The sequence below is a fragment of the Strongylocentrotus purpuratus genome, unplaced genomic scaffold, assembly GCF_000002235.5.
Source record: "Strongylocentrotus purpuratus isolate Spur 01 unplaced genomic scaffold, Spur_5.0 spur5_scaffold_21, whole genome shotgun sequence".
Lineage (NCBI taxonomy): Eukaryota > Metazoa > Echinodermata > Echinoidea > Camarodonta > Strongylocentrotidae > Strongylocentrotus > Strongylocentrotus purpuratus.
In genome coordinates, this window is record NW_022145607.1 from 18,299,829 (window position 1) to 18,325,104 (window position 25,276).

Genomic DNA, 25,276 nt, shown 5'->3' on the forward strand with positions numbered 1-25,276 from the left:
ATTTCAGTTGATAGTTGAAGTGAGGAGACAAATCATGCTGGCTTTCAGTTGATTCCCATCATTTATTTTTTCTTCTTTTATTGGGTTGGCTATTACTGCCTTTCTGTAGGTAAACAACGAAGGACCCACTTGCTGCCTTTTTAGTCTTGTAAGAATAAATTCATTACACGTAGGTCATCACACATTAAATGCTTTATTACTCATTACATAATGAAACCTTTATTGTATCAAAAGATAAGCTTTGTTTTTTCAGGCCAACTTAACTTCCACAAGCCGAATTAAAACATTTAACACATGTCTTCAGTGACTCATTACTATCACATCCTACACCTGTACATGCAATGCCTAGATAGAACCATTCAAAACAAGGAATAGATTACATCAATGCCAGGTTGTCATGAAATCAACAATCCTACTAGCAATTGCATGTTTACATTACCTCTAAAAAAACAATTATTATGGTTCTTGTTTGCTAGTGGAAAATTACCAGCCCGACCCCTGGGTATCGTGCAGCCTGACCTGGATGGGAAAGCCAGGAAGTAGTTACCAAATCCCTACACTCAGAGTGAAAGCCAGAAACAATGACAGAGAGGGCGGGTGAGGTAATGGAGAGAGACTGGACAGAGAGGGGAGAGTGAAAGAAATAGAGAGACAGGAACGGAGAGGGGGAGAGTGAGGAGAATGGAGAGTCAGAGACAGAAACTGCAAGGAAAAAAGAGAGAGAGAGAGAGAGAAAGAGAGAGAGAGGGGGGGGGGGAGAGGGAGAGAAAAATAGACAGACAGACAGATGGACAGACAAACTGAAAGAGAGAGAGAGAGATGGGGAGAAGATGGGAGAGAGAGTGGGGAGAAGGTAGGAGAGAGAGAGTGGGGAGAAGGTGTGAGAGAGAGGGGAAGAGAAGTTGGGGGAGAGGGGGAGAAAGGGGGGCAGTAGGGAAAATGGAGGTACATGTGTAAGGGTAAGACACTGAGAGAAAATCAAAAACAAGAAGAATGGAGGGAAGGAAAATAGAGATATAAATGTACATGTACATGTGAAGACAGATTAATAATAATAATAATCTGTTTTTTTATATAGCGCACAATACACCGATACAACAATGTGCCTAAGCGCTTTACAGATATATTATTACCCCAGTCATCGGATTCAGGCTGAAACTTGAAAGACAGAGAAGGAGAGAGTATGATTGAAAGGAAAGGGGTGCAACAAATTGTTCTTGAGTTTGTTTGATTCATCATAATTAAAAATATAATAGGCATTTCATGTTTCATTATGAAAGCAAAAGGCATACTAGAGATTTAAGAAACTTCCACTGACATTTTCTTCATGGTGTCTACAGAATAACTTGAAAGAATCATATGTCAAATGCATGACATAACTAAAAAAAGACTAAAGTCCGTTGACAGATGAAATTGTACATTATAGAAGTAGGTCACAGTATGACAGCCTTTTGACAGTCACATGGTCCTAAAGCATGACAAAGCTAGAACCACTGTGGTAAACATCGTCAAACATAAACATGAAAGCAGCAAAGTAGACCGACTTAATGACTATTCCAAATGGATTGTTCTTTCCTGTTTATCATGTGCAAGCTCGGACCACCTGGCCTAAAAACCTTGGTATTTTTCCCTTCATGGAAAGACATGAAGACATCAGGACATTGTGATAAGAATTAAACAATAGCATACAACATCCTCTAGTTGATATCTTGTACCGGCATTGCCAGGGTAACGTGTCACATGGGTCCAGAAATGCATTCCAAGATAGGGCCAAAGTTTCCAAAGAGTTGAATCTTAAATCGCCTATTACACCCTTCATTGGAAATAAATAAAATTGTTTCAAAAATCATGCCTCCCCTGCATGTGCAGGCATGGGAATCGGTTACTTGTGTAAATGAATTGTAATCAAAATTGTAATTGTACATGGATCATTAATTTATCCTTGCCTTGCCACTGAATCATTCAACAATGTTCTTTAAATAGTGCAAATGAACGTAAATGAACAATGATTTTCATTTTCCCCTATTTCGCTTGTGCTTCTTTAGCATTCTATAATCTAAAATCTCAAAATTGGGTATGGAAACAAAAGGCACATTTTAAACCATGGGTGAAGAGAAAAAAACGCATTCAACTATTATGGTGTATCTGCTCTATTCCTGTACATGTACACCTTCCTTTTTCCTTGGGCACCATGGAAATGCACCCATCTCCCAAAAGATCTACTTTGATAAATTAGAAATACTCCAAAATAAGGAATTTGCAGCAAAAGTTTCTTCAACTATCACCTATTCGTTTGAACTCCAGAAACAGGTATGCACACACGAAAACAGGTTGCGGTATTTTAACTGGCCACTCAAGCCCTGTTTACCAGTAAGTGGCTAATCTCTCGTTCACCCACTTAACTTTTCCACGTGAAATTACACAACTTTTCCAGGTAGCGGGACGCTCCTCTTCCATTGGGGGGCCTACCGACTCGTACCGAGCGGGATTGGTTAAGTGCCTGCTAGATCCGTTCAATTTCCAACAATATCCTGAACTGATTAGAGCGTGCAAATAACGCCCCCAACCAGGCAGAAGCATGCCGCATCAAAGCAAGGAATCTCCGCAAATATCTTGGAAGTGCAACAGCTTGTTTAAGGATGAGGATCTTTCAGATGCCTGATATAGAATTCATTTGATCTTAGGAAACATGTTTTCTGAAAACTCAGTTAAGGATGCTTTGCTATTATGAGGAAACATGTTTTCAGTTTGTGCGCTTGAAGATCATTGTGTTGATTAACGGGGGCTATCATACTGAAAGGGTATCAAACCATGATCTATAATTGCTCAAGAGCTAATCAATGATCTCTTATGTGTTAATGTACAAACTACAAAATAATCTGCAAGCTCCAGAGTGATACTCTTTGTTTTTTTTCTTTCAAATAATGTTTCAAGAATAATTATTTGCATTAATCCCAAAAGTAATGGAATAGAAATACAGGAAAAAAGAAAAGAAAAGCAAATACAACGATTAATTTCACAAATTTGACAGATTCAAGACAATGCTTGCAAGTAGTCTGGGGTGAAAGCATGGACCTACTTGTCCATGGTGAAAGGAAGGAATATTTTCCTGACAGCGACCTTGTTATCACATATACGACCATGCTACATGACAGTGACATAGCAATAGGAAACATTGAAGTAATTCTAACTTCCTCATTGGGTCACCTTATACTTGAGAGTGACACTCGTATTACATCACTCGTTTCATCATATTCTCACGTCCTCTCTACATGTACCGGCACTTCCAAAATGTTCCATTGCCCTTTCTTTAATTGTAGATTTAAAGGGAGGGTAAACCCTAACATACATTTTAAGAGACCAGCGCACTTCATTTTTGTTTGTACATCTTGTTTTGTTTTAACATTTAAAGGGATGGTAAGCCCTAACCTAATAGACCAGCACACTTCACTTTAGTTTGTATGTCTTGTTTTGTTTTAACCAATACTGACGTTGATCTGTACAGGTGAGAGATGACTTTTCTAAAGAAAAGTCAGGAATGAGAAATTGAACTTTAAAGGGATGGTAAGCCCTAACCTAATAGACCAGCGCACTTCACTTTAGTTTGTATGTCTTGTTTTGTTTTAACCAATACTGACGTTGATCTGTACAGGTGAGAGATGAAAAGGATAATCTCTAAAGAAAAGTCAGGAATGAGAAATTGAACTTTACACCGGTCCGTTTGATGAAGGTAAAGTTACCAAAAGATCTGGGCTTAGCTTCTTTTTTCCTCTTTTCATTTCTACACGCATTCTGCCCCTTGAGAAATTCTTAACCTTTTCTCAAGATAAATGATTTGCATAGGTGGGCACAGATTCAATCTTCATGGAGCCCTGTTATAGTGTTCCACAATATGACTGATGTCTATCAATCAATTATTAACTTCTGAGAAGATCAATTCCAAGAAGATCAGTCACTCCCAATATGCAATCCTTGCACGGGGCATCACAAAGTTCTATACACTCCTTATTTCCCCTTTTTTACTGTTTTTTTCTTCCGGTTTTCTATTTCTATTGTGCAAAATGTATGTCTCCGGAGAGTCTTTGCATTTAAGAGTTCCTAGATAATATGCTTTCCATAAGACTTTTCAATTCAATGGACTTGAAATTTCTCTGTGCATTAACCTGTACAACTATAATTACTTTTACCTCATTTATCTCTAATCTTTTTTTTTTGAAGAGCACCTAAAAAGATTGTAAAATAGGTGTTTGTAGTAATATTTTAATCATAAAGTTTGTATCGTTATGCACATAATCAAGAAACTAAGGTTACCTGTTTACGATTCTATTCCATATGGTGTTTTAATTATTATGATAATCAGAAAGGTTTGATTGTCATGCACAATTTTATAATCAAGAACCTAAGGTTACCTGTTTACGATTCTATTCCATATGGTGTTTTAATTATTATGATAATCAGAAAGGTTTGATTGTCGTGCACTAATCAAGAACCTAAGGTTACCTGCTTACAATTCTACTATTCCCAACGGTGTGTTTATTGTAGCTTGTTTTATATGCTAAGGAGTATCAATCCATCGGAGTGAAAACATGATTGGAATTAATTACAATCCATGATTGTGCAAATCGATATCTGGGGGCAGGCAACGTTCGGTCAGATTTTAGCTTTATATTCAAACAATGTTTTGCATAATTTTTTAAAGTTTTGTTAACAAAAAAAACAGACGCCCTGTACCGGAATATATTTGAAATGTTGGTTTATTTTGCCGAGAGAATATAAAAAATTGTTGCTGAGACATGTTGAAGAAAAATGGTCTAATGGAAAAAGGAATAGATTACACTTTTCTGCTCATTATTGAATACAGGGAGGGGAAGTCCACCCTGATATTAAGTTAGCTTCATTAGAAGCAGAACAATAATTTGGGTTTTCTGTTGTACGCAGATTTTTGTTTTATTCTTTCATCAATATTTGACTTTAAACGCATTTGTTTTGAAAACCCTCGCAGCAATATGTCTTAAATTAGATCCTCTTTCACATTATGATACAATTTGAGTCAAGTTTTACCATCAAACTTTGGGGCTCCCAACGCTTGAGAGGCTCTACACCAGGCGCGGATCCAGGATTTCTTAGGTGGGCCCAAATTTGAAATTATGCGACCCAAATATCGGTATGTAATGGTGACCTGCATTGACGTAGTGGGGGGGTGCAGGGAGGGGCGATTTCCCCCTCCCTCCTCCACAAAGCACCGAAGCTTTGACGTTTCATTAAATTATTAGACAAAGAAGACGATTCGTTGTACCGTTCTCGAAAATAATCCTGAATTCAGTTTACCCCTCCCCCTCCCGCGCGAAGCGCCCAAGCTTTTACGTTTCATTAAATCATTAGAGAAAGAAACCGATTTGTGGTACCGTTCTCGACGGGGTTCAGGGGGCAGATCCCCCCGGAAGCTCAGGGGTTTTAGGCATTGATTACGGTCAGATGAACATATTTTTATACCTTATTTGTGCCACTGGCAAGACACTAATTGGCGTGGGGTTCAGCGGGCGGAGCCCCCAGAAGCTCAAGGGTTTTAGGCACTAAATTACGGTCAAATGAGTATCAGGGGGCCCGCCTTAGGGCCGTTGGTTGAGTCCAGGGGGCAGAGCCCCCGGAAGCTCGGGATTTTTAGGCGTTTAATTACGGTCAGATGAACATATTTTTATACCTTATTTGTGCAACTGGCAGGACACTGATTGGCGTAGGTCCAGCGGGCGGAGCCCCCAGAAGCCTAAGGGTTTTAGGCACTAAATTACGGTCAGATGAGTATCATCATGATACCTTATATTGTTGTGACACTGGCAGTTAACTATTCTTTCTTTCTTGCTCTTTTTCTTTCTATTTCTCTTTAATATACTTTGTCAAAAAAGTGTGAGGGGGGGGGGGTTGGAAGCTCCCGATCCCCGCTGTTTCGCGGGCCCTGACATGTAGGCACCTCAAGAAGCATATTTCTTGCCTGGCTGTAAATTTAGGAATTGGTCATTTTACAACAAACGCATAAAAATGTATAATTTACTAAAAAAATGAGGAAAATCTAAGAAAATTATGTCATTTCAGCATTATGTGTAAACCACCACCGTAACGGTTATGGAATCAGAAATAAACCCCCTCCCCGATGAAGACGCCAGAGCACCCCCGGTGAAAAAAAAGTTCCCAGGGCCCTGCACGAGCTCCCCAGTTTACCCGCGAGTTCGCCACGAGCTCGCCAAGATTTTGTAAGATCGTTACTAGCGTCCTGGAAGCGTGTTACGAGCTTAAAGCCTAAAAAACGATCTTATTAAGCTTACCACGAACTTAAATTTGTATAGGGGCTGTGAGAGTGCTTTGATGTGACTGATGGGGTATAGGTAGGATTCTGTCACACCATCAAATAGGCATCAATGGATATTTGTACAGATTGATATTGTCTCCCTGTAATTGCTGCCCACTGTGCACAGTATGACGTCATATCAAATCTGATTATATGGCATGAAAAATACCATAACAAGTAGGACGCACCAATATTTCTGAAATGTATCGTAATTTCATTCACAACAATGTGGCAATGACACATCAAGAACATTTCTGAGAAAAATTAAAGGATGCAGTGCACATCAGATGTTGCTACCGCATTTGAAATTTCTTTAGGGCTCTTGATATATCCTGTTTAGTTTTTTTCCACAGGAAATTTGTTTTCTTGTATATGAATGTACTGTAATGCATTATGTATTTGAGTACTTTATACCCATCCTGTTCCCTTATCCTTTCATACAGTACATGTATGCAATTTCATACAGCCCTTGAATGCTTTAAAAAACCTCAAAATACAATAAACTTCAACTATGTTTTTGCTGACAAGATTTATTGAAATAATCCCAAAACTTTTTCTTATTGAGTGCAAAAATTTTCATTGAAAATTTCAAAGTGAGAGACTTTGAAATGAGTTCCCAGAGACAATTGTGATATTTTAAAGTTTGCTGATCTCAAGCAGGGATCTATGACAGATCTCTACTTTCCGAGCAGAGTATTAAGTTTACATCCTTTTCTCTTGCTCCTAAAGCAAATGAGAGCTAGATTATTTAGTCCGAAAACTATATTCCCCCCCCCCCCCCCCCCACATACAGAGTGTGGAGAAAACTAGGAAAGGTTGATATCTATAGACGTGGTAATTTTCTTTCAATTTATTAAACTCCTTCTGATACTGGAAGTTAGCACTCACTGGACATGAGTTGGTCTAGTGGCTGGCTCTCTGGTCTGCATACAAGATGACCCAGGTTCAAGTCCAGGTGCAAACATAGGATGGTGATTTTAACCCTTCTCTAAATCTTGATAATACAAATCTGAAGCCATAATAACACTGAACATGGCAAAAACAAAAAATTTAGCAAGCAGAGCAAATATCTTACCTCTGAGTTTGGAATGAACGAGCTAGGTCCGGTGCCACACTGTCGTGGAATTTTCCCTCCTTGCTCCTGGAAGAGAAAAGGTGAAGGTTTTGTTATAATTTAGATTGAAATGTTATGACAGAAAGTCGTTCTTTCATATAATGTACATATACATGTAGGCATACTTGTACATGTCTTTTGTTGGGATATAATGAATGCAAAATCCAAGTGACAAATTGAAAAAGAAACTTTGCAAAGTTGCAAGTGAAAGAAATACCCCAATCATCAACAACTTCACACAGAGGGTAAATACTCTACATACGATTGACTATTCAATCCAAATCCATAAAAATGACATGTTTTGAAAGAGAATGCACACATGAGTAAAGGTGCAACTAAGCAAAACTAGTATTTTTGCATCTCATTGTTCGACACATCAATGTAATGCAGTACAGGCAATGTCACTCGGGTCATTATTTTTTAAAGTCAATGTAAAATACACAATTTTACTCTGCTTCCAACAATCTAAACATACAGTGTACATGTAATTATACATTTTTAAATTTCAATTTCTATGAATCAACCCAAGTAGGCCTGCTGATAGGCCATCTACAGTATGAACATGTAGTCTACATGTACATGTACCTGTATAGTGGGGTCCTTTTACAAGCCCAAGTTTAAAAATAACCCCTATAAATAGAAAGATAAGCTCCTATTACAGAATGCACGGCAAAGGGTTGTACTGTACTTGTTACATGTAGGTATTTAACGAGGAGGCCAATTATAAAACAATCATGTTTACCTTTAATAGTCACACACAATTATAAATTGTTATTGGGAAAAGTGAATTACAGAAAGTAGAGAAAAAGATATCTACATGTACATTGTACTGTATTCTAAACTGCTAAAAGTAAGAATATTGCCCCAAAATGTGACAATTATAAATAAAAATAGTGAACTACTTGTACACAAAAATATGTTCTGCACATGTAGAAATGTATGTTCATGTACATGTATTTAAAGCAAGAAGGACCTCCATGAATGCAAGAATCCATCAACTTCAACTTCAACATCAAAGGATGCGAAGGATGCCAAGGTGGCATTATGCACACAATCTAATGACTGAAGTGATTACGTGATAGGGTCTCTATTCGGAATGGCTGACGGAATGAATGAATGAATTAATGAATGTCATACAGCTGCTTGATAGTCTAGAAACCAGACACAAACTAGCTCACTTCTGACACCATTCGCTGTTACCATTCACTGTACACATGTAGTGAATGGTGACAGTGAATGGTGACAGAACCACACAAAGAAACAAGTCTACAATCAATGTAAAAGGTAATTTGCTACATTTGTATGAAGGCATACTAACATTAAAATATTTTTCTTACTATATACCCTGGTACATGTATTATAATGCATGTTGTGTAAATGTATAATTTTGTCAATTGCATATAATACATGATCTGATACTGGAAGGTATTTGTATCATTGTTCACTAATTACTAGAGTTATCTTTCCAGCAATCTAGTTCATACAAAATACAGCATACAATTACAAACCACATCGCATGTGGAGGATTACAATGTACATGTAGGCTTACACAATCCCATTACCTACATGTACATGTACGTGTATGCCTACATGTACATGTACAGTTTATATCAGTATAAATAAAAGGATTTCCTCAAGATTGTCATTATTTTCTTTCAACAGTCTTCTTTTGCAATAAAGCTCATTTCGTTTCAGAGATCTGTGTGTAATAGAGGGAGTACCAGTATGTCAGAGAATATGTGGACTTGTGCCCCCCCCCCCCCCCCCCACTCCAAAAAATCCTTAATCCGCCACTAACACTGTGTACATGTACATGGAGTAAGAAAGTGATTTGTCATTTTGTTATGATAAATCTGCCAAACTTGTCCATGGAGATAGCGAAGGCCAATACCACAAAGTTTTGACAGTCGTTGTGAAATGTTGACAAAAGGAAATAATCCGAGTAGATCCTAGAGGTGGCTCACCTCCATATATCTTACAAATAATAATAAACACAACACTTGGCTTACACAAGTCGATTCTTGCCACCAACTTGAATAATAATTAATAATTAATAATTGAAATATATTCATTTTGAGAACACATTCATGTAATATGAAAAAGGGTTTCTGGTTCTTTGTGTGCACAGGGCTTGACCCTAATAGGCGCCTGGGACAAATGGGTGCCCAAAATCGAATTTAGGACCCACACAATGTTTACATTTTAGAGGCTCATGCATACCAGTATCAAGAATCTTAATCCGGACACCAAACAGTATATGAAAAAAGTTAATGTGGAGCCCTGGTTTACAATGTTCAGTGTACAGGTGTACGTGTACATTTTTGTAATACTATTTCATCAAACAAGGTATTCTGAGAAACAGAGTGTGGTTATATTGGTTAGTGAATAAAGTGTATTATTACCAATTTGTTTTCTTTTTTATAATTAGAGCATATCATATCCTGTTCTAACTTCTTCCTCCTTGGAAAATAGTTTGAAACTTACTTTCTTGGAACCACATACATGTACATGTACAGGTAGGACTGTGGTTTTGGAGTACATGTGATCATGACTATGAGTGAATTTTGAAAAAAATATATAATTTTTTTTGTTCTCTTTTCTAATATAGTTATTCATAGTGTACTGTACATGGCAATAACATATTTCCCATGTACATTGTACATGTAAATGTGCATGAATACAGGACATAGATTAAAGAGGCATTTCCTAATTAAATGTACAGTACATGCTCAAATTTGCCCTTTCTGCGAGAGATAAGAGAACAATGCCAGAGGAAGATGACTTGCTTACAAGTGACCACAGCCAAGGACCAAGGTCAAACCATGCCAATTATGGACAATGACCGCTAGCACATGACAAGACCGCAGATACAGATATCATGGTCAAGTATTGCTGGTCAGGAGTGCAGTGTGAGTACTCCTAAGTAGTTCAACCAATATGCAAATTTTACACTGGAGAATTTAGTGATTTTATCAAAAAATTTGAGTAAAAGATAAACGTCTATTACTATACATTGTACATGTACATGTACATGAAAAAGTGTACCAGTATTTGTATTTTCCAACATGTCAAAATACACACATACAGGGCTTAAATTAATCCAAGGCCACCTAGGCCATGGCCATGGATGCCCCTTTGATTGGCCTCAATGCCCCCATCATTGGCCTTGGAGATTGGTTGTGCCCTTTCCAATTCTTCCTATTTGTGCTGTAATATAGGAATGTACCCTACAGAAAAGTGGCCTTGCCCTAAAAATACTGAAATTTAAGGCCTGCACATAATGTACATGTGCACATACACAATAAGTAGGATACTACATGTACATGTCTTCATGTAATTTGATATCACAAATTCTCTTAAGCACAATCTCAATGACACTTTGGCTGACAAAAGCATCCTAAATTTACTAGTACAGTACACACTGAACATCAAAAGTTTGCAATCGTGGGCTCAGTGCCAAGATTTTTCGTTGAGAAAGGACCCCCAATCTCTGTGTCTCACTGACCTGTGTGGTTGCCGATGATCTACAGCGTTTTCCTGTCATTTTGGTTTCTGGCACCACGTCTTCCGTCGCTTCCTCCTCCCAAACTTTCTCCTCCATCTCCCGAACGGAGAGCAGTTCACGCCTTACACAGTCAAGACTGGCATGTTTCCCCATCGTAGCGTCGCTGACTTTGGACGTATTGGAGAGGTTCAAATCGCAACCATCCACAGGGGCACAATAACAGTTTGATTCACCAAGCATTTGGCTGTTGTGTTTTGGTTCCATGGGCCTAATAGTAGAAGCCTTGGATAATAGTATGGCTTATGCAATCGCAAATGGACACCAATAACAAATCTTCCTCAACAACAGATATCACGCCTGTACAGTACACCTACATGCAGTACATGCAAGTACCGGTGCATGAGACGGTAGTATGTTGCATGCAGCAACTTCTCTAGGATATTGCATCACACTGAAAAACAGCTGCCTGCAGTAATGAATATGCATGATCTGTATTCACACACTTCACTGGCTTGCACACTGTACGTGTTGTGCACTGTAGAGTACTAGAGTATGAACAGTGAAGCACACACACACAAATACACACAGTCAGCTCATACCCAATCTCAGCTATGATTGGCTACTGGATGGGGGTAAGTTGAAGGTGTGTCTCCTCATGAATATGCATCACTTCCTTTCAGCAAACCATGTGTAGTCTATACTCCATACACTTCCTGGCCTGTTCTTACATGTAGTATAGAACATAATCATGCCAAATTCATGTATTTTCAAAGGTTATCATTACATTAATACAAAAATTAAATATACCTTCTTGGTAGTCTTATTCTAGTCTTTCCTCAGGAAGGTCACACTCTGAACAAAAGCGATTCCACAGGATATCCATCAACTTAATCACAAGTACTGTCCTTCAGAAGACTATCCTAAAACCCTGAAAAGTCACCTCTGGGCGATGTAAACACTTGCTGGTGACGTCTTGTTGGCCAGAATCCCAACACAAGAGAGATAGGGTATGCTAGCTTGGCTTGAACTTGATCAATAATTTCCATGTAAACATAGCACATACCAAGCCTGGTCACGAGCATATTGCTTGCGTCAGAGTGGCCTCAGCATGCACACTTGAGTAAAATGAGGCATGTTTATATTAAAACTATATCTACAGTACTTCAAAGAATTTACCACATGAACTTGATAACTGCTACATGTGAAAATCATACCTGGAGCAAGAAAGAGAAAGTGATTTGTTGTTTTGTTTTGGTTAATCTTTGGACATGTGCACTATAAGAAGCCACAATTATTATTATCAGCAATAACAACTATGCTTTTAATAATCAATACAGTCTCAAGATTATCACTGGTATCGTTTACTCCATTCTACATACCGGTAGTAGAGAATGGAGAGGCAAAAATGTACCAGTGTATGATTGAAATGTAAAGAATCTGCCTACTTGACCTTTCTATCTTGAGTACCACATTCTGAGTTCTGACAAGATTGGGTTTGATCATGGAGGAAGTAAAAGCTGTCATGTATAAATATTGAAGTTTTCAGTATTATTGAGAATTTAAAAATGTCATCTGTTCAGAGCCAGAAGGGCATGCATCTGTGTTAAACTTAAAGATAAAGGTGAGTTCTGGTAATGCGATTGCATTGTGAAAGAAAAGGTGTGGAATGGATCAGAAACAGTTGATCATGTAGCATGTAAGTATTGGTGTGCACTGCAAGGTTCTGGAGTCTTCAAAATCATAATAAATTTGGCTGAGTCTTGATAAAGTAACAAGCACTGTACACAGAAAGTTATATATGGGACAACACAAATGGTGTCGGGGCTAGTACTGCATGTACCTTGATTTCCTTGTCTTTCTATGCTCATTACTCAGCCAGTATACATTTTCTTCCAAAATTGTTTGGCACATGTCATTTATTTTCAATCTTGAACATTCAGTGTAAGTTTCGTTTGATTCTGTGAGATTTTAATTTTCTTTTTTTACCAGAACTGGAGTTTATCTTTAATGTATGTGTATTGTATTTATATCCTTCTGGCTCCAATCAATTATCCTAAAATGATACTTGAAAAGTAAACTATGATTCAATGGAGGTGTGGATTACATATATGGCCTCATAATAAAGAATTGTATTTTTAAAATGGGGTCTTGACTCCAGTCACACTGTGAATGGGTGAGAGGCATGAGGCCTGTGTACATGTACATGTATGTATTGTACATGCAACACATGTGTGTAATATGTAGAAAGTGCATGCCTTCGTCACATGATCCATTGTACCGTTGTGAACATTGTCACTATTTATCATAACATTTGGCCCAGTACATGAACCAATACAGTAGTTGAAACTGTTTTTAATGATCTGTTCCATGTGTCATTCTATGCCATCATCTGTCATCCCTTGACACCTATTATTTAATTCAACAATTATTCACCTTTTGTTTAAAATGTCTCTTGCTTTACAATATTTTTGTCATACTACATCAAAAGCATTACCGGTATTGATTTCAATTTGATAAGATACCGGTATTGATTTTTCTCATCCCTGGAGAACTTTCATTATTCACACAGCTGATGCTTCTTTTTCAGAGGCTCTCATTGTGTTCATTCACATTGTAGACATTGTCTGCTTCTTCCTTTTATTCCTTAATCACTTAATCTTCTATTGTGAAAAGTTCTCCTTTCATTTGAGAAGTAGCCTTGTATCCAGACAGTGTACTGTATGTAAATGGCAGGGAATAATTTTCCTGGTATCGCATCGCAATTTGCTATGCATTTTTGCATGACTGCTATACAAAATATCTTTTGTGTAGCAGTTTTCTTCCATAGAAATGTACAGAATTTCATTTGACATATTTATCCATGGCCTGAAATTGCTAATCAAAAAATTTGAGGAAAATTATTCCCTGAATGGGGTCAGGGACAAACTCACTCTCTGAAATCTTCAATAGCGAGAACCCCTAAACACAATTTCTATTTGTGACCGAGTGCTTCAGAAGTTTTAAGCTTGAAGGACCTACAACATGTGCATGTACTCTATGTGTACTGTACATGTACACATGTAGATTTGTGAGCATATTTGAGTTTGATTTTTCATTGAGCAAGCATTATTCATGCTGTACATGAACACTCTTTTTTGACAATCATGTACATGTCCAGTATGTGTATACATGTAACTTTTCTTGCTTATTGCTGGTCAACTATTAAAAACAAAATCTACTTTTACAGCATACAGTGCCGTACATAATGCACATGTACATGTATGCCCTCATAATAATTAAAAAACCAAACTTAAAATAAAAACAAAACTACATGTACAGTACATGTATATGTACTAGTGTATTTATGAAAGCTTAAACTATAATTTGTTTGGTCTAAATTGAAGAATAACAAAATACACACAGGTAGACCTACATGTACTTCATTAACCCCCATCCCCCTCCCCCTCCTCCCCTCCTCCCCTCCCCCTCCTCCCCTCCCCCTCCCCCTCCAACCAACAAATTATCTCTCTCTCTTTCTCTCTCTCTTTCTCTCTCTCTCTCTCTCCATTTTCATCAACATTTACATGTACATGTACATACTGTACAATATACCGTTTTTGCCTCTGTAAAGGCCGCAGTATTTTTGGAAGAGAAAATATCAAAAAGTCGGGGTGCGGCCTTTGCGGCGAAAGAGTAAAAAAAAATATTAAAAAATCGCAAGTCAAAACAATGAAAAACAGCACAAATCTGTACATGTGGGACAACAATGAAAGGTGATGGACATTTCTACAATAACTGTCTAGAATAACACATGTCTTACCGACAATTTTGTGTTATGAAGGGCAAAGTTTGTCAATCTCGTAAATAAAATTCATAACTTCCCAACCAAACTCTACTGGTAGTGGTAGATCTAGATTTAAGTTTTTGCCATAGCTTAAGCAACCTCAATCCTCTCAGCTCGCGCGAGCAAAGCTATGGCGCAATACACAAGAGAAAGCTGAAATAACCGGCCATCTGGCTTGTTGCCCATGGTGTCTCAAAAAAAATATATCCATATTTAATAAATATTTTTAAAATAAATGTTGTTAAAGTCTAAAAAATGTCAAAATCGGGGGTGTAGCCTGTGCAGCCTATGCGGCGCAGCAGCCTTATCAGGCTTCCTCCTAATCCTACATTTGTATATCAGTGTAAATGGGCTTCAATATCTGAGAGCAAGACTAAATGTTTTTACCAGTACAATAGAACAAGAAGCCTTTTATGATGTACCAGTATTGCTGTCAAGCAACCACTTGTTCATGCGACATGTAGGACTGCTGACTTGATGATGCAATAACTACCCCCCTTTATACACTGTAGACCCAACCCCTCCAGAGCCTGGGCAAATACAGTAATGTATTGTATTCGGTGAAAGTATTGTTACAGTAGTATTGCCGATATAATTCATCAAAGGCACTTCAAAGTGTTTTTGAGATACTTGTAGAGGTACATTTACAAGACACAGGTATACATGTTAGTATATAAATGTCATGTACTGTACATAATAATAATAATCTTTTAAAGTCCACTCCAGATTTTATTAAACCGAAAATGGAAATACTTTACTTGTACATGTACATGTACATGAACTTGTGCATCCAGAGTTTAAGATGACAAGATTCCCTCTACTTCTTGAGAAAGAGTTGTCTGGAAATTATGTCTTTAACATTTGACAGTTCTATTATTATCGGATAATGGACTCATCTCTATAATGATATTAAAAACTCAATTTAAAAAGGTAATTGTGTTTGAAAGAAAAATCCAACGCACCATTGCATTTCCGTGCGGTGGGACCTGCAAAAACATTTCCCCAAGTTTCAAAGGGGTAACAAAGATTATGTGCAAAACAAAAGCACACCTACATGTATAAACACATACAGTAATGGAAAATTCCATTGTGACACACCACCCTATTTCAGCCAATCACAGGTGAGTATCGGTACTGCTTGTGTTCCAAGTGCACGTACACAGTTTGCATCCATAAGCGACACATTCAAGTTCATCTGATGTCATAGAAAGTGCATTACGACAAAGTATTGCACTCATAAAATATCCAGTTACCAAAAATATTGAATGCATCCCTCGATCAGTCCCTACTCCCTCACCCATTGAATCTTTCTATTGATTTACCCCATACTGTAAGTAGTGTACAAGTACAAAGTTGTATTATAACTAAACATATAAACCTGTAAAACGTATAAACCTGTAAACAAAATGTTACAAATCAAGGATATCATTTCTAAAATCATAATTCAAATCATGAGAATCCTCATTTGATCTTAATGCGCAATTTTTGATCCCCCCCCCCCCCCACAAAAAAATATATATTTAAGAAAAATGAAATGTGTACATGTACATGTACATGTACAGGTGTATGTATACAATTTTTTTTTAAATGTAAGAAATACACATACATGTAAATGTACAAGTACATGTAAGTGAATTAACATACTAAATTTGAAACCAGTTGCCTGTCCAGGTGCCTACATGTACATGTACATTGTAGATCACCCAGGGGTGCGAGTGGAGCATAACAAAAGAAAGATTACCCTGTTTTGTATTAAATCCATGATCTGAATGGCTTTTGAATGGAGACTGGGTACACCTGCAAATGAGGTCTGTGATTAAAGGTTACTCGTATTTAATAAGGCCATCATGCAGTTTAAATGACCTGTGTCTTTCAACTTCAACTTCATGTTGATTTTAAATTTGAGGTGTTGTGCGAATGTGAACATCTCAATCACAACAACCCCTTTATACTTGTGATGGAGGCTGATTCCTTTAGCTTCCATTCACTTCCAGCTTCCAGTCCACCCCTACCCTCATACATGTATATGTACCGGTACAAATGCACACCCTTTGCTTTCGGTCTGACTTCATACGATGATGGACTTGCTGGTAAAATACTGTACATGTGTATGTACATTTACATATGCACATGTATGTACTGTACATCTCACTACAAGCATGACAATCATTCAAATAAATACAAAGGCAACAAGAAATGAGAATATTTAGGGCTTTTCACCCCCAACAGTCCCATACAAATTTGCTCAATAAATGCTAAAAAAATATACTATTGAAAACATTGTACATGTACATGTACTGTACATGGTGATGATATCAAGCATGAATAAAATGACCCAAATGCATTGTACATGTTAAAATGAATATTTTCTTCTCTATTATGATGATTATGAGTGCACCTATTGTTACATGTACATAGTGAGCCCCATACCGTCCGCCTCACAACCGGGAGGTAGTGGGATCGAACCCCGGCCGCGTCATACCAAAAGACATTAAAAGACGGGAGTTGCTGCTACCTTGTTTGGCGCTCAACAATAAGAAATAGAGCAACGTCGATCTGGGGCTGCTCAGTGGCTGCTCGGCTCACGATCAATTGGGCAAAAAGAATTTCCAATTTCTGTTTAACTTAATAAAATTTGGAGTGGACTTTAAAAGATTATTATTATTACTATTTATCAATTGCATATACAGTCCATGTATATTTTTATCTCATTAATTTCCCTTTTTTTCCCCAAAAGATTGATTTCCCCATGTCTTTGCCCAGGTTATACACGTATGATTTTTATCATATTGTAGAAAACAAGCATACATGTACTCCAACGTTTCATAAATCTTTATTTCTAATATTATTGTCTTTTTATATTGATTTCTCCTATTTATAGTTTATTCCTGTAGCTACATGTACATGTACATGTACACGTATCACACTTCACTGTCTGTTTAAAATGAAATACAGGGCAAAAATTTGTGAATTCTGACACTTGGGGTAATTTAGGGACAAACATTTAGAAAAGTTTACAGAGATCATCTTACAAAAATCCATAATCATCAAAAGAAATGATCATAAAAAATACATAATCATCAAAAGAAATGATCATAAAAAATACATAATCATCAAAAGAAATGATCATAAAAAATATATAATCATCAAAAGAAATGATCATAAAAAATACATCAAAAGAAATATCATCAGAAGCAGGGTGTGCATCATTGCATGACAGTGACTCAAAGTGTCATGTAAAAAAAACTTTCCAAATCTACATGTACATGTAAAGTAGTTCCCAATCATTCTGTTTTAGGTACTCATGTGTTTTCTGAAAAGAAAACTTAAGTAAATAATGAATAGCTTGAAATTGATATGTTTATTCGTCAATGATATACCTGAACTTTTAAACCCTTGAAATGTAAAGAATATTCGATAGCCTACCTTCACTCCTTGCAGTACTGCTTTACATCGCTCCCTAACATCACTGAAGGGGCACTGGATAGCCAGCCGCAAGATGTGAGCTAGGAAGCGGGTGGAAGTCACATTCTTGCTCAGTGCTGATTCAATAAGCGTTCCATCGGCACAGTGATCGTTACTGCCGATTCGCATACCGTCCCCTGTGCCATTCGGCGATCCATTGGGCACTAGTTCGCCACCGGTAACTTCTATTTCGGCCAACGCCAGGGAACGTTCAGTAGCGTCTCTCGTTGCTAGCCGAGTAAATAACCATCTCAACTCACTCTCTTCCATTCCCAGAGTCGGTAGTCCTATCGCTTTGCTATCCAAGTCTGTCTCTCCTTCTGTAATGCCCAGGTATCATGGGGATGAGAATGAAAGCACAAAAATCTATGGGGTCACTGTAAAGAAAACAAAAGAGACAAGATTTATCAAAAAATGCATATTACAATGTGGGGTCTACCGGTACAGACTAGTGCTGTAGCCAAACGTTTAACCGTCCGGTATCCGACCGCCCATGGCGGATTCCGTTTTCAATTGGACGGTTTCGTTTTCCCGTTTTTTGTTTTTGTTTTTTTTTTAATAATTTTTTTTTAATTTTTTTTTTTTTAATTTTTCGATTTATATCCACCTGGCACTATGCCTGGCAATGTCTCCCAGCTCAGTAATCTGTGTGTTGACTCACCACTCCAAAACTAGAACACTCCAATTTGTCTGTCATCTTGGTTTGAAAGTAATCTTTGTAATAGATCTCAATATGTAGTTTATAATAATAATTCATCCAACTTTAACACATGGCGTACCACAAGGTTCTATCCTAGGTCCTCTACTGTTTTCAATTTACATTAATGATCTTACACATTCTTCTAAAAACGACATTGTTACTATTATTTGTGACAAGTTCACAAGCACAAATCGGCGCCTTTAAATGCACCTCGCAGTTATTGTCCAACCCAGCCGACAGAGTCGGTCAAATTTTTTTTTTTTTTTTTTTTTAAATCGTTTAACCGAAAACCGTCCGGTTTTGGCTGGCAGTTAAACGGAATTGGAGATATCTGTGATGTTACAGCCCTAGTACAGACATGTACAGTACATGTACATGTACTATGTAGTACACTCAATATTTTGCATTAAAATTAGAAGTATAACCAGTAGAAACTAGACTGGACTACATTTGACCTTCTGTGTACAGTACATGTAATTCTGTTTAACTCCTTTTTATATGAAATTCTGATTCTCTCAGCATGCTCAGTATCATAATTCACTCACAGTTCCATTTCAAAAATCTGAAACCACCAATGGAAAGAGGAACATACAGGGTGTACATGTAAAATCACTAATGTAGTGCCAAAGTTTCCTCTAGAATAGGGTGTAAAATTATGAAAATATTGACAAAAGATCAGTAAATTGTACAGTCCTTTGCATCCATTCTGAAAAGGAAAAACATGTACTTGCTGGCAAGTCAAGGTCTGGAAATCTTCATTTTGAGAAAAGATGTCTTCAAAATTGGTGATGCCGGCCAATCGTATATTTTGCCTAGCAATTTATGCAATTACAGTGTACATGTATGATGGGTCACCTTTTTATAAAACAGTCACAGGTCTGTAAAACTAATAGAGTAATTCAGGCCTTAAATTTAAATATTTTTAGGGGAAGTCCACTTTTCTGTAGGGCACATTCCTAATTACAGTACAAATAGGAATAATTGGAAAGAGGACAAAAAATCTCCAAGGCCAATGAGAGGGGCATTGAGGCCAATCAAGGGGGCATCCAAGGCCATGGCCTTGGTGGCCTTGGATTAATTTAAGCCCTGGTAATTTAAATCTCTTGAATGCAAATTTAGGGCTTTGTGTTTTCATTACTGGTAGGCCTACTCTAAATTTCTTATCTTGTTTGCAATTCTGATCTGACATTGAATTTTTACATCTCAATATCGTTGGAATAAAAAATAACACAGAAATATCTACTCTGACTTACGATAGCTCGCTCATTTAGATCCGAAATTAATGATTAATTCGAGAAAGTCTCGTAGTCAACATGATTCATTGTCAGCCATCTTGGTTTTAGTAAATGAATATTCATTTTTTCTTTGACCCTGTGATATACAGGTGTATGAATATTCATAAACCCAATATTAAACAAGTGCTCTGATTGGCCATTGGCTATGTTTTGGTAGGTTGACCCGGAAATATATCGGACGGGTCATGTCAAAAATTAGATCAAATGAATGAACGGACCATTTCATGGTTCTGAGATAAAATTGGAAAACTCATACAGAGTAAAGGAGGGGGTAATCGACCAGCGACAGTTTTCGGCCGGTCCGTTGGATGCATGGTAAAAGCCCTTTAAAATACATCGCATAATAGCATATCACATATCCCACACATACCATAACATGCCATAGTCACTGAAGAACCACATTTGCAATGGAAAATATATCCTTAAATATCACATTTTAGCGATGTAATCGGCGTTCCCGCTTCCCGAATCTAAAAAAATCTAGTATCTTACGCGTGTCTGTAAGGAATATGGGTATCATAAAATGAGCTTCATTTAAAGTATTTTTCAGATTTAGAGCCCGATTTTGTGTGAGTCGCAAGCTCAAAAGTATCTCATCGCATGTATTACATCAATGCAGCCGGACACCGCAGCGCACACACGATGTCTCTGTCTAATTCAGATTCCAATTTCCGATCACCGCAAAGATAGTTTTCTGCAGGCGAGCTCCGAGAGCTCCGAGAGCTCCGGTGTGGGATACCTGCTCCGCCCGCTAGTGCTATAGATCAGCGGGGAAACGCACGGTGTGCATGCACGCTTCCTATTGACTTCCTACATGCGGCCTAAAACTGTCTCCCTATGCCGATAACTGTCTCCGAAACAGTGAAAATTGAAATGAATTATTGTCATGGCAATTCATGATTTTTTTTCTGGGATTCCTTTTTTGTTCAAATAATTATAATATTTGCTTAATGATTTGAACAAGAAATGATAATAAATAGGAATATATAGGAAGTAACAGGAAGTGGCCGAAAACCCCCTCCTTTAAAACTATATTGTACTACTATGTAGGCTAGATCTAGACCGAATTTTCCGTCTCTTTCGTTCGTTAGCCTCTTATTGGGGTAGGGTCGGCTCTCTCTTTAGAGACGGACACCGTCTATACACATTCCCTTGATAACGCCACGGCCATTTCAGGTCGTATCGTTATGCCCCCAAAATCCCCCAAAATGTCATTTTACCTCGTGTATATCCAATTGTAAATTAGGCCTAGGCTACAATACATCGGTTCCACTTACTAACTTGACTGAAATAATCTGTTTAATAGTCCCTTTTAAGGAAATTATGGGTCAAAATCTACATCCATGTTGAAAATCTTGCAAGCCGTGTTAAAGTGGCACGTTCCCGCCAGTGTAGTTATCGCTGCTCTAGTCATCGCCATCTTGGTTCCGAAGATCGACTTCTAATTTGCATACAGCTGTCAAGTACGCGCGGCCTGGCCTGCCTTCGCCAAGCCAGCTGATCGCTGACGATCGCGACGTCACGAAAGTGGGCGGAAACAGCAGCCGAATCTTAGAGCCGAACTGCGATTGGCATTACTTCGGCACATGTATGCGATAATCGGTATTGTCCGGGCATTCGGAACATGCCATCTGCGTAAGAGCCGTATTCTGTTGGTGTCAATAGGCAGCTAGCACCGTCCGCCAGCGGGTACGTATTTTGAACGCCCTCTGGAATACGGGGAACATGCCTCTTTAAACTCTCGCTGCGCATGGAGTCATCTAAATCAATCTCATCCCTTCTAGTCTACGCCGAAGGCAAAATGATTATGAAGGGAAAACTGTGCGCCATCTACACGTTCGTAATGGCATTATCACAGTTTTTCCTTCATTTATTATTTAGTAGGTTACCATTTGTGTATGGGGAATGTCAACAAATGTCAGACGGTTATTTTTGTCTAAGTATTAAAGGTCTCATTGTTTTTATGACTATTTATTTTAGTTGCAGCTTGCTTGCCAATAAGTGATCCGATGTCAAATTTTTAATTTTAGATCGGGATATCTCTGGAATCCTTAGACGAAAAGTTTTCTAGTTCAACCAATAAAATTTGTAGTTAAAAAACTTTGCCTTTCATTTGGTAATAATTGAAATAAATAAATTTGTGTAGAATATGAGAAATCATAGATCGAATATCACATTCTCTGATAACATTTTCAACATCTCAGATCTCTCATTTATTCTCTGTGAACTTTGTCATCTTCATTCATCCCTTCATCATCATAATCACCGTCCTTCTTTCACTCTGTGACCCATTTCATATTTAACAATGTAATAAAGGGTCTACATTTATCTAGAAACTACGTAAAGGAAAACATTAAAGTAACAGAAAAGGAGTGCCCAATTGCAATCTGAATCTTTGAGCAGGCGCCGCGCACTACCCTGTTTTTGCAGTTGTGGCTGCCGGAGCGGAGTGGGCGCGAAGAGGCTCATCGCTCTCACAGTCCGACTCCCAGTTTCTCTGTTGTCGCCGTGCTTAACAAAACATATCGCAGTCAAATAACACATCAGAATATTCGTATATTAATTGATTCAGGATGAAATGGAAGTCCATTGTAATATCATAAAATGAAAATGTAAATATATAGAAATATCCTTCAAATACTCACAAAATATCAGCATTTTATCAGAGGTATTTAGTTATAATTCCCACAGAAAATTGATTCAAGATCGATTGTTCATCACGAAAAGCTCGATTAATATTAACCTTTACAAGAAAGCGTTTCTTACACAAAATTTATATTATTATAGTAAAAATTTCTGTGTTTTGTATATTTTATAAATTTAAAGATTACCTTAATCATTAATAAATTATCAGAAATAAAATAAATGATTTTTGTGTTAACTCATTTTTATTACACACCGATTTATAATATTATACAGACTTGTGTAGAGGCTATGATAATTTGTGCAATAAATTTCTTTATAAGTATTTGGTGGTGGTTTATTTGTAATTCCTACAGATTAAAAAATTTAAATCACTGATCACGATGATACATTCCATTTTCCACTTAAATATAATTTCCAACTAGTTTATTCTAGTCATATGTATTCATATAGAGTTGGGAAAAGTCAAAAGAGTTATTTTTTGATAACCTATATTAGAATAACCGATTGTGCAAAATGAATATTCATTTTCTCTAGATTTGACCAATCAAAGCGGTTGGTGCGGGCTCCTGGAAATTTCCACTCGTCTCAATTCGTCTCAAGTCTGTGCGGTTAGAAATCGGCACTCGACACATCTCCTCCTCCTCTTCTCAAAATCTATCTAAACAACCATCCTATCTCTATTCCTCTATCCATATTCCTCTCTTCAATCTAAAGTAAACTTGGAATGGTTGACAAAACGGGAAGGGGGGGGGGGTCCAACTTTTAAAAGAGTGACAATTAAGACAAAGGCAGACAGACACAGAGGGCCGGGGATAGACAGACAAGAAAGACTAATTAAAGAAAGAATAATTAATAGTCAACCTCCAGTTTCGTCCATTAAAAAAAATGCAATTGTTATTGTTGTTTTAGAATGGGGGTCTTCCTCATCGACAGTCCAAATTATCATGTTGTCTATCTTAAGTTTAAAAAGCACATTTTGGTCAACATTTACATTCATGTATTATGAATTTCGAGTCCAAATTGATAACAGTGTGCCTTGCTAACATTAGTTTTGTTCCACTGAATGGCATATTTACAGTATTGTACAATTTATTTCAACAAATAAAGGCCCATTTTTGTTCATCCACTACTTTTGTTCAATGATCTTGTTAATCTCTTTAAGTTGCTCGACGAATTTTCGAACTTTGTCATAAATAGTATAAAAGGGTAGGCAATCGGGCCTATCATTATGTATCGGCTCGAACTTGTAAACCTTTCCAGAAATACCAAACTGTGACAGTTTGGAGAAAAAGAAAATTGTATCAGATCGACATAATTGTGTAATTGTGTCGTTTTATTTAGAATAGCAATGAGCTTTCAATTTGATTGCAACATAAAACCCAGGGATAGGATCAGGCAATGATTTATTAAATATAAAACTTGAACTTAAAAAGCTTGAATATAAAACTTGCGCTTTCTAGTATTGTGTCTTGTACTGTAGCTCAAGTTGTATTTCTTTTAAAGTTATTAGTTGTTTTTTGTACTTTCAAGCATACTGTAGAACTGGCAACAATAGTCAAATTTGAGTAATAGCCATTACAATACCAAACGAAGAAAAAGAAGCTATGGATTGTATTTTTTCTGTTGGATATTTTCCCATATTTTGAATCTAATCAAAACCGACTGACTCACGTATTTCCTTATATTCATATTTCAGGCTCAGATCATTTTGTCAAGTAAAGAAAAAAAAAATCGGTTGGAATTCTGTCAAGAGACAGAGAGAGAGAGAGAGAGAGAGAGAGACATGAGAGCAAGGGAGGGGTAAGAGAGAGAGAGAGAGAGAGAGAGAGAGAGAGAGAGAGAGAGGAGGAGAGATAGGGTGAGATTTAATAGTTGTCATCTTTCAACAAACTAGAAAAACTGTACTAGTGTTTACGCAGTTGAACAGAAAAATTAAAGTCAAAAGAAAGAAAGCAATAAGAAGTAGGAAAGATATATAGGAATAAAGGAATGGAAGGGAAAAAAAGGAAAAAGAAGTGAATGAAGAAAGAAAGAAGAAAAAGAAAGAAACCTCAAATATGTTGTCAGAGATGAGTTTGAGATTTGCCGCCCCCTTTTGGTAGAAACAATACAACTTTGATTATTTTCCTTACAAAAATCGTAAGATACGCATTCTTTGTGGTATTTCAGAATTCTTGAAAAAACAGTTTAGTCGTTAATTTATACAAAAGCGTGTTTCAAAATCATATTGCATTGACAAAGAAATGATAAATGATTGATTTCAGAATCTCCAACTTTGTTTCTCGATCCCCTGGGACAATTGGCGGGTGATAACGGACAATGAGATCAAAGAGACAGAAGGGGGAGACTGAGGCAAGGGGGTGGAATGATCGAGAGAGAGAGAGA

The 25,276-nt window shown here is 37.3% G+C and overlaps 1 protein-coding gene across 2 annotated transcripts in view; it reads right to left on the reverse strand.

Moving 5' to 3' along the window:
* Window positions 1-22,965, reverse strand: part of LOC584902 (sestrin-1) — a 64,836-nt gene extending 41,871 nt beyond the window's left edge. The window contains exons 1-3 of one of the 2 annotated variants that reach the window (XM_030995229.1): window positions 22,891-22,965; window positions 18,212-18,627; window positions 7,419-7,484 (exon numbers count right to left, since the gene is read on the reverse strand). In XM_030995229.1, coding sequence (XP_030851089.1) covers window positions 7,419-7,484; window positions 18,212-18,520 — 375 coding nt within the window. In that variant the 5' untranslated portion in view covers window positions 18,521-18,627; window positions 22,891-22,965. Of the gene's footprint in view, window positions 1-7,418; window positions 7,485-10,962; window positions 11,441-18,211; window positions 18,628-22,890 lie in introns of those variants that run through there. The other variant, XM_030995230.1, reaches the window with a different exon arrangement.
* Between the last annotated feature and the right edge of the window lie 2,311 nt (window positions 22,966-25,276).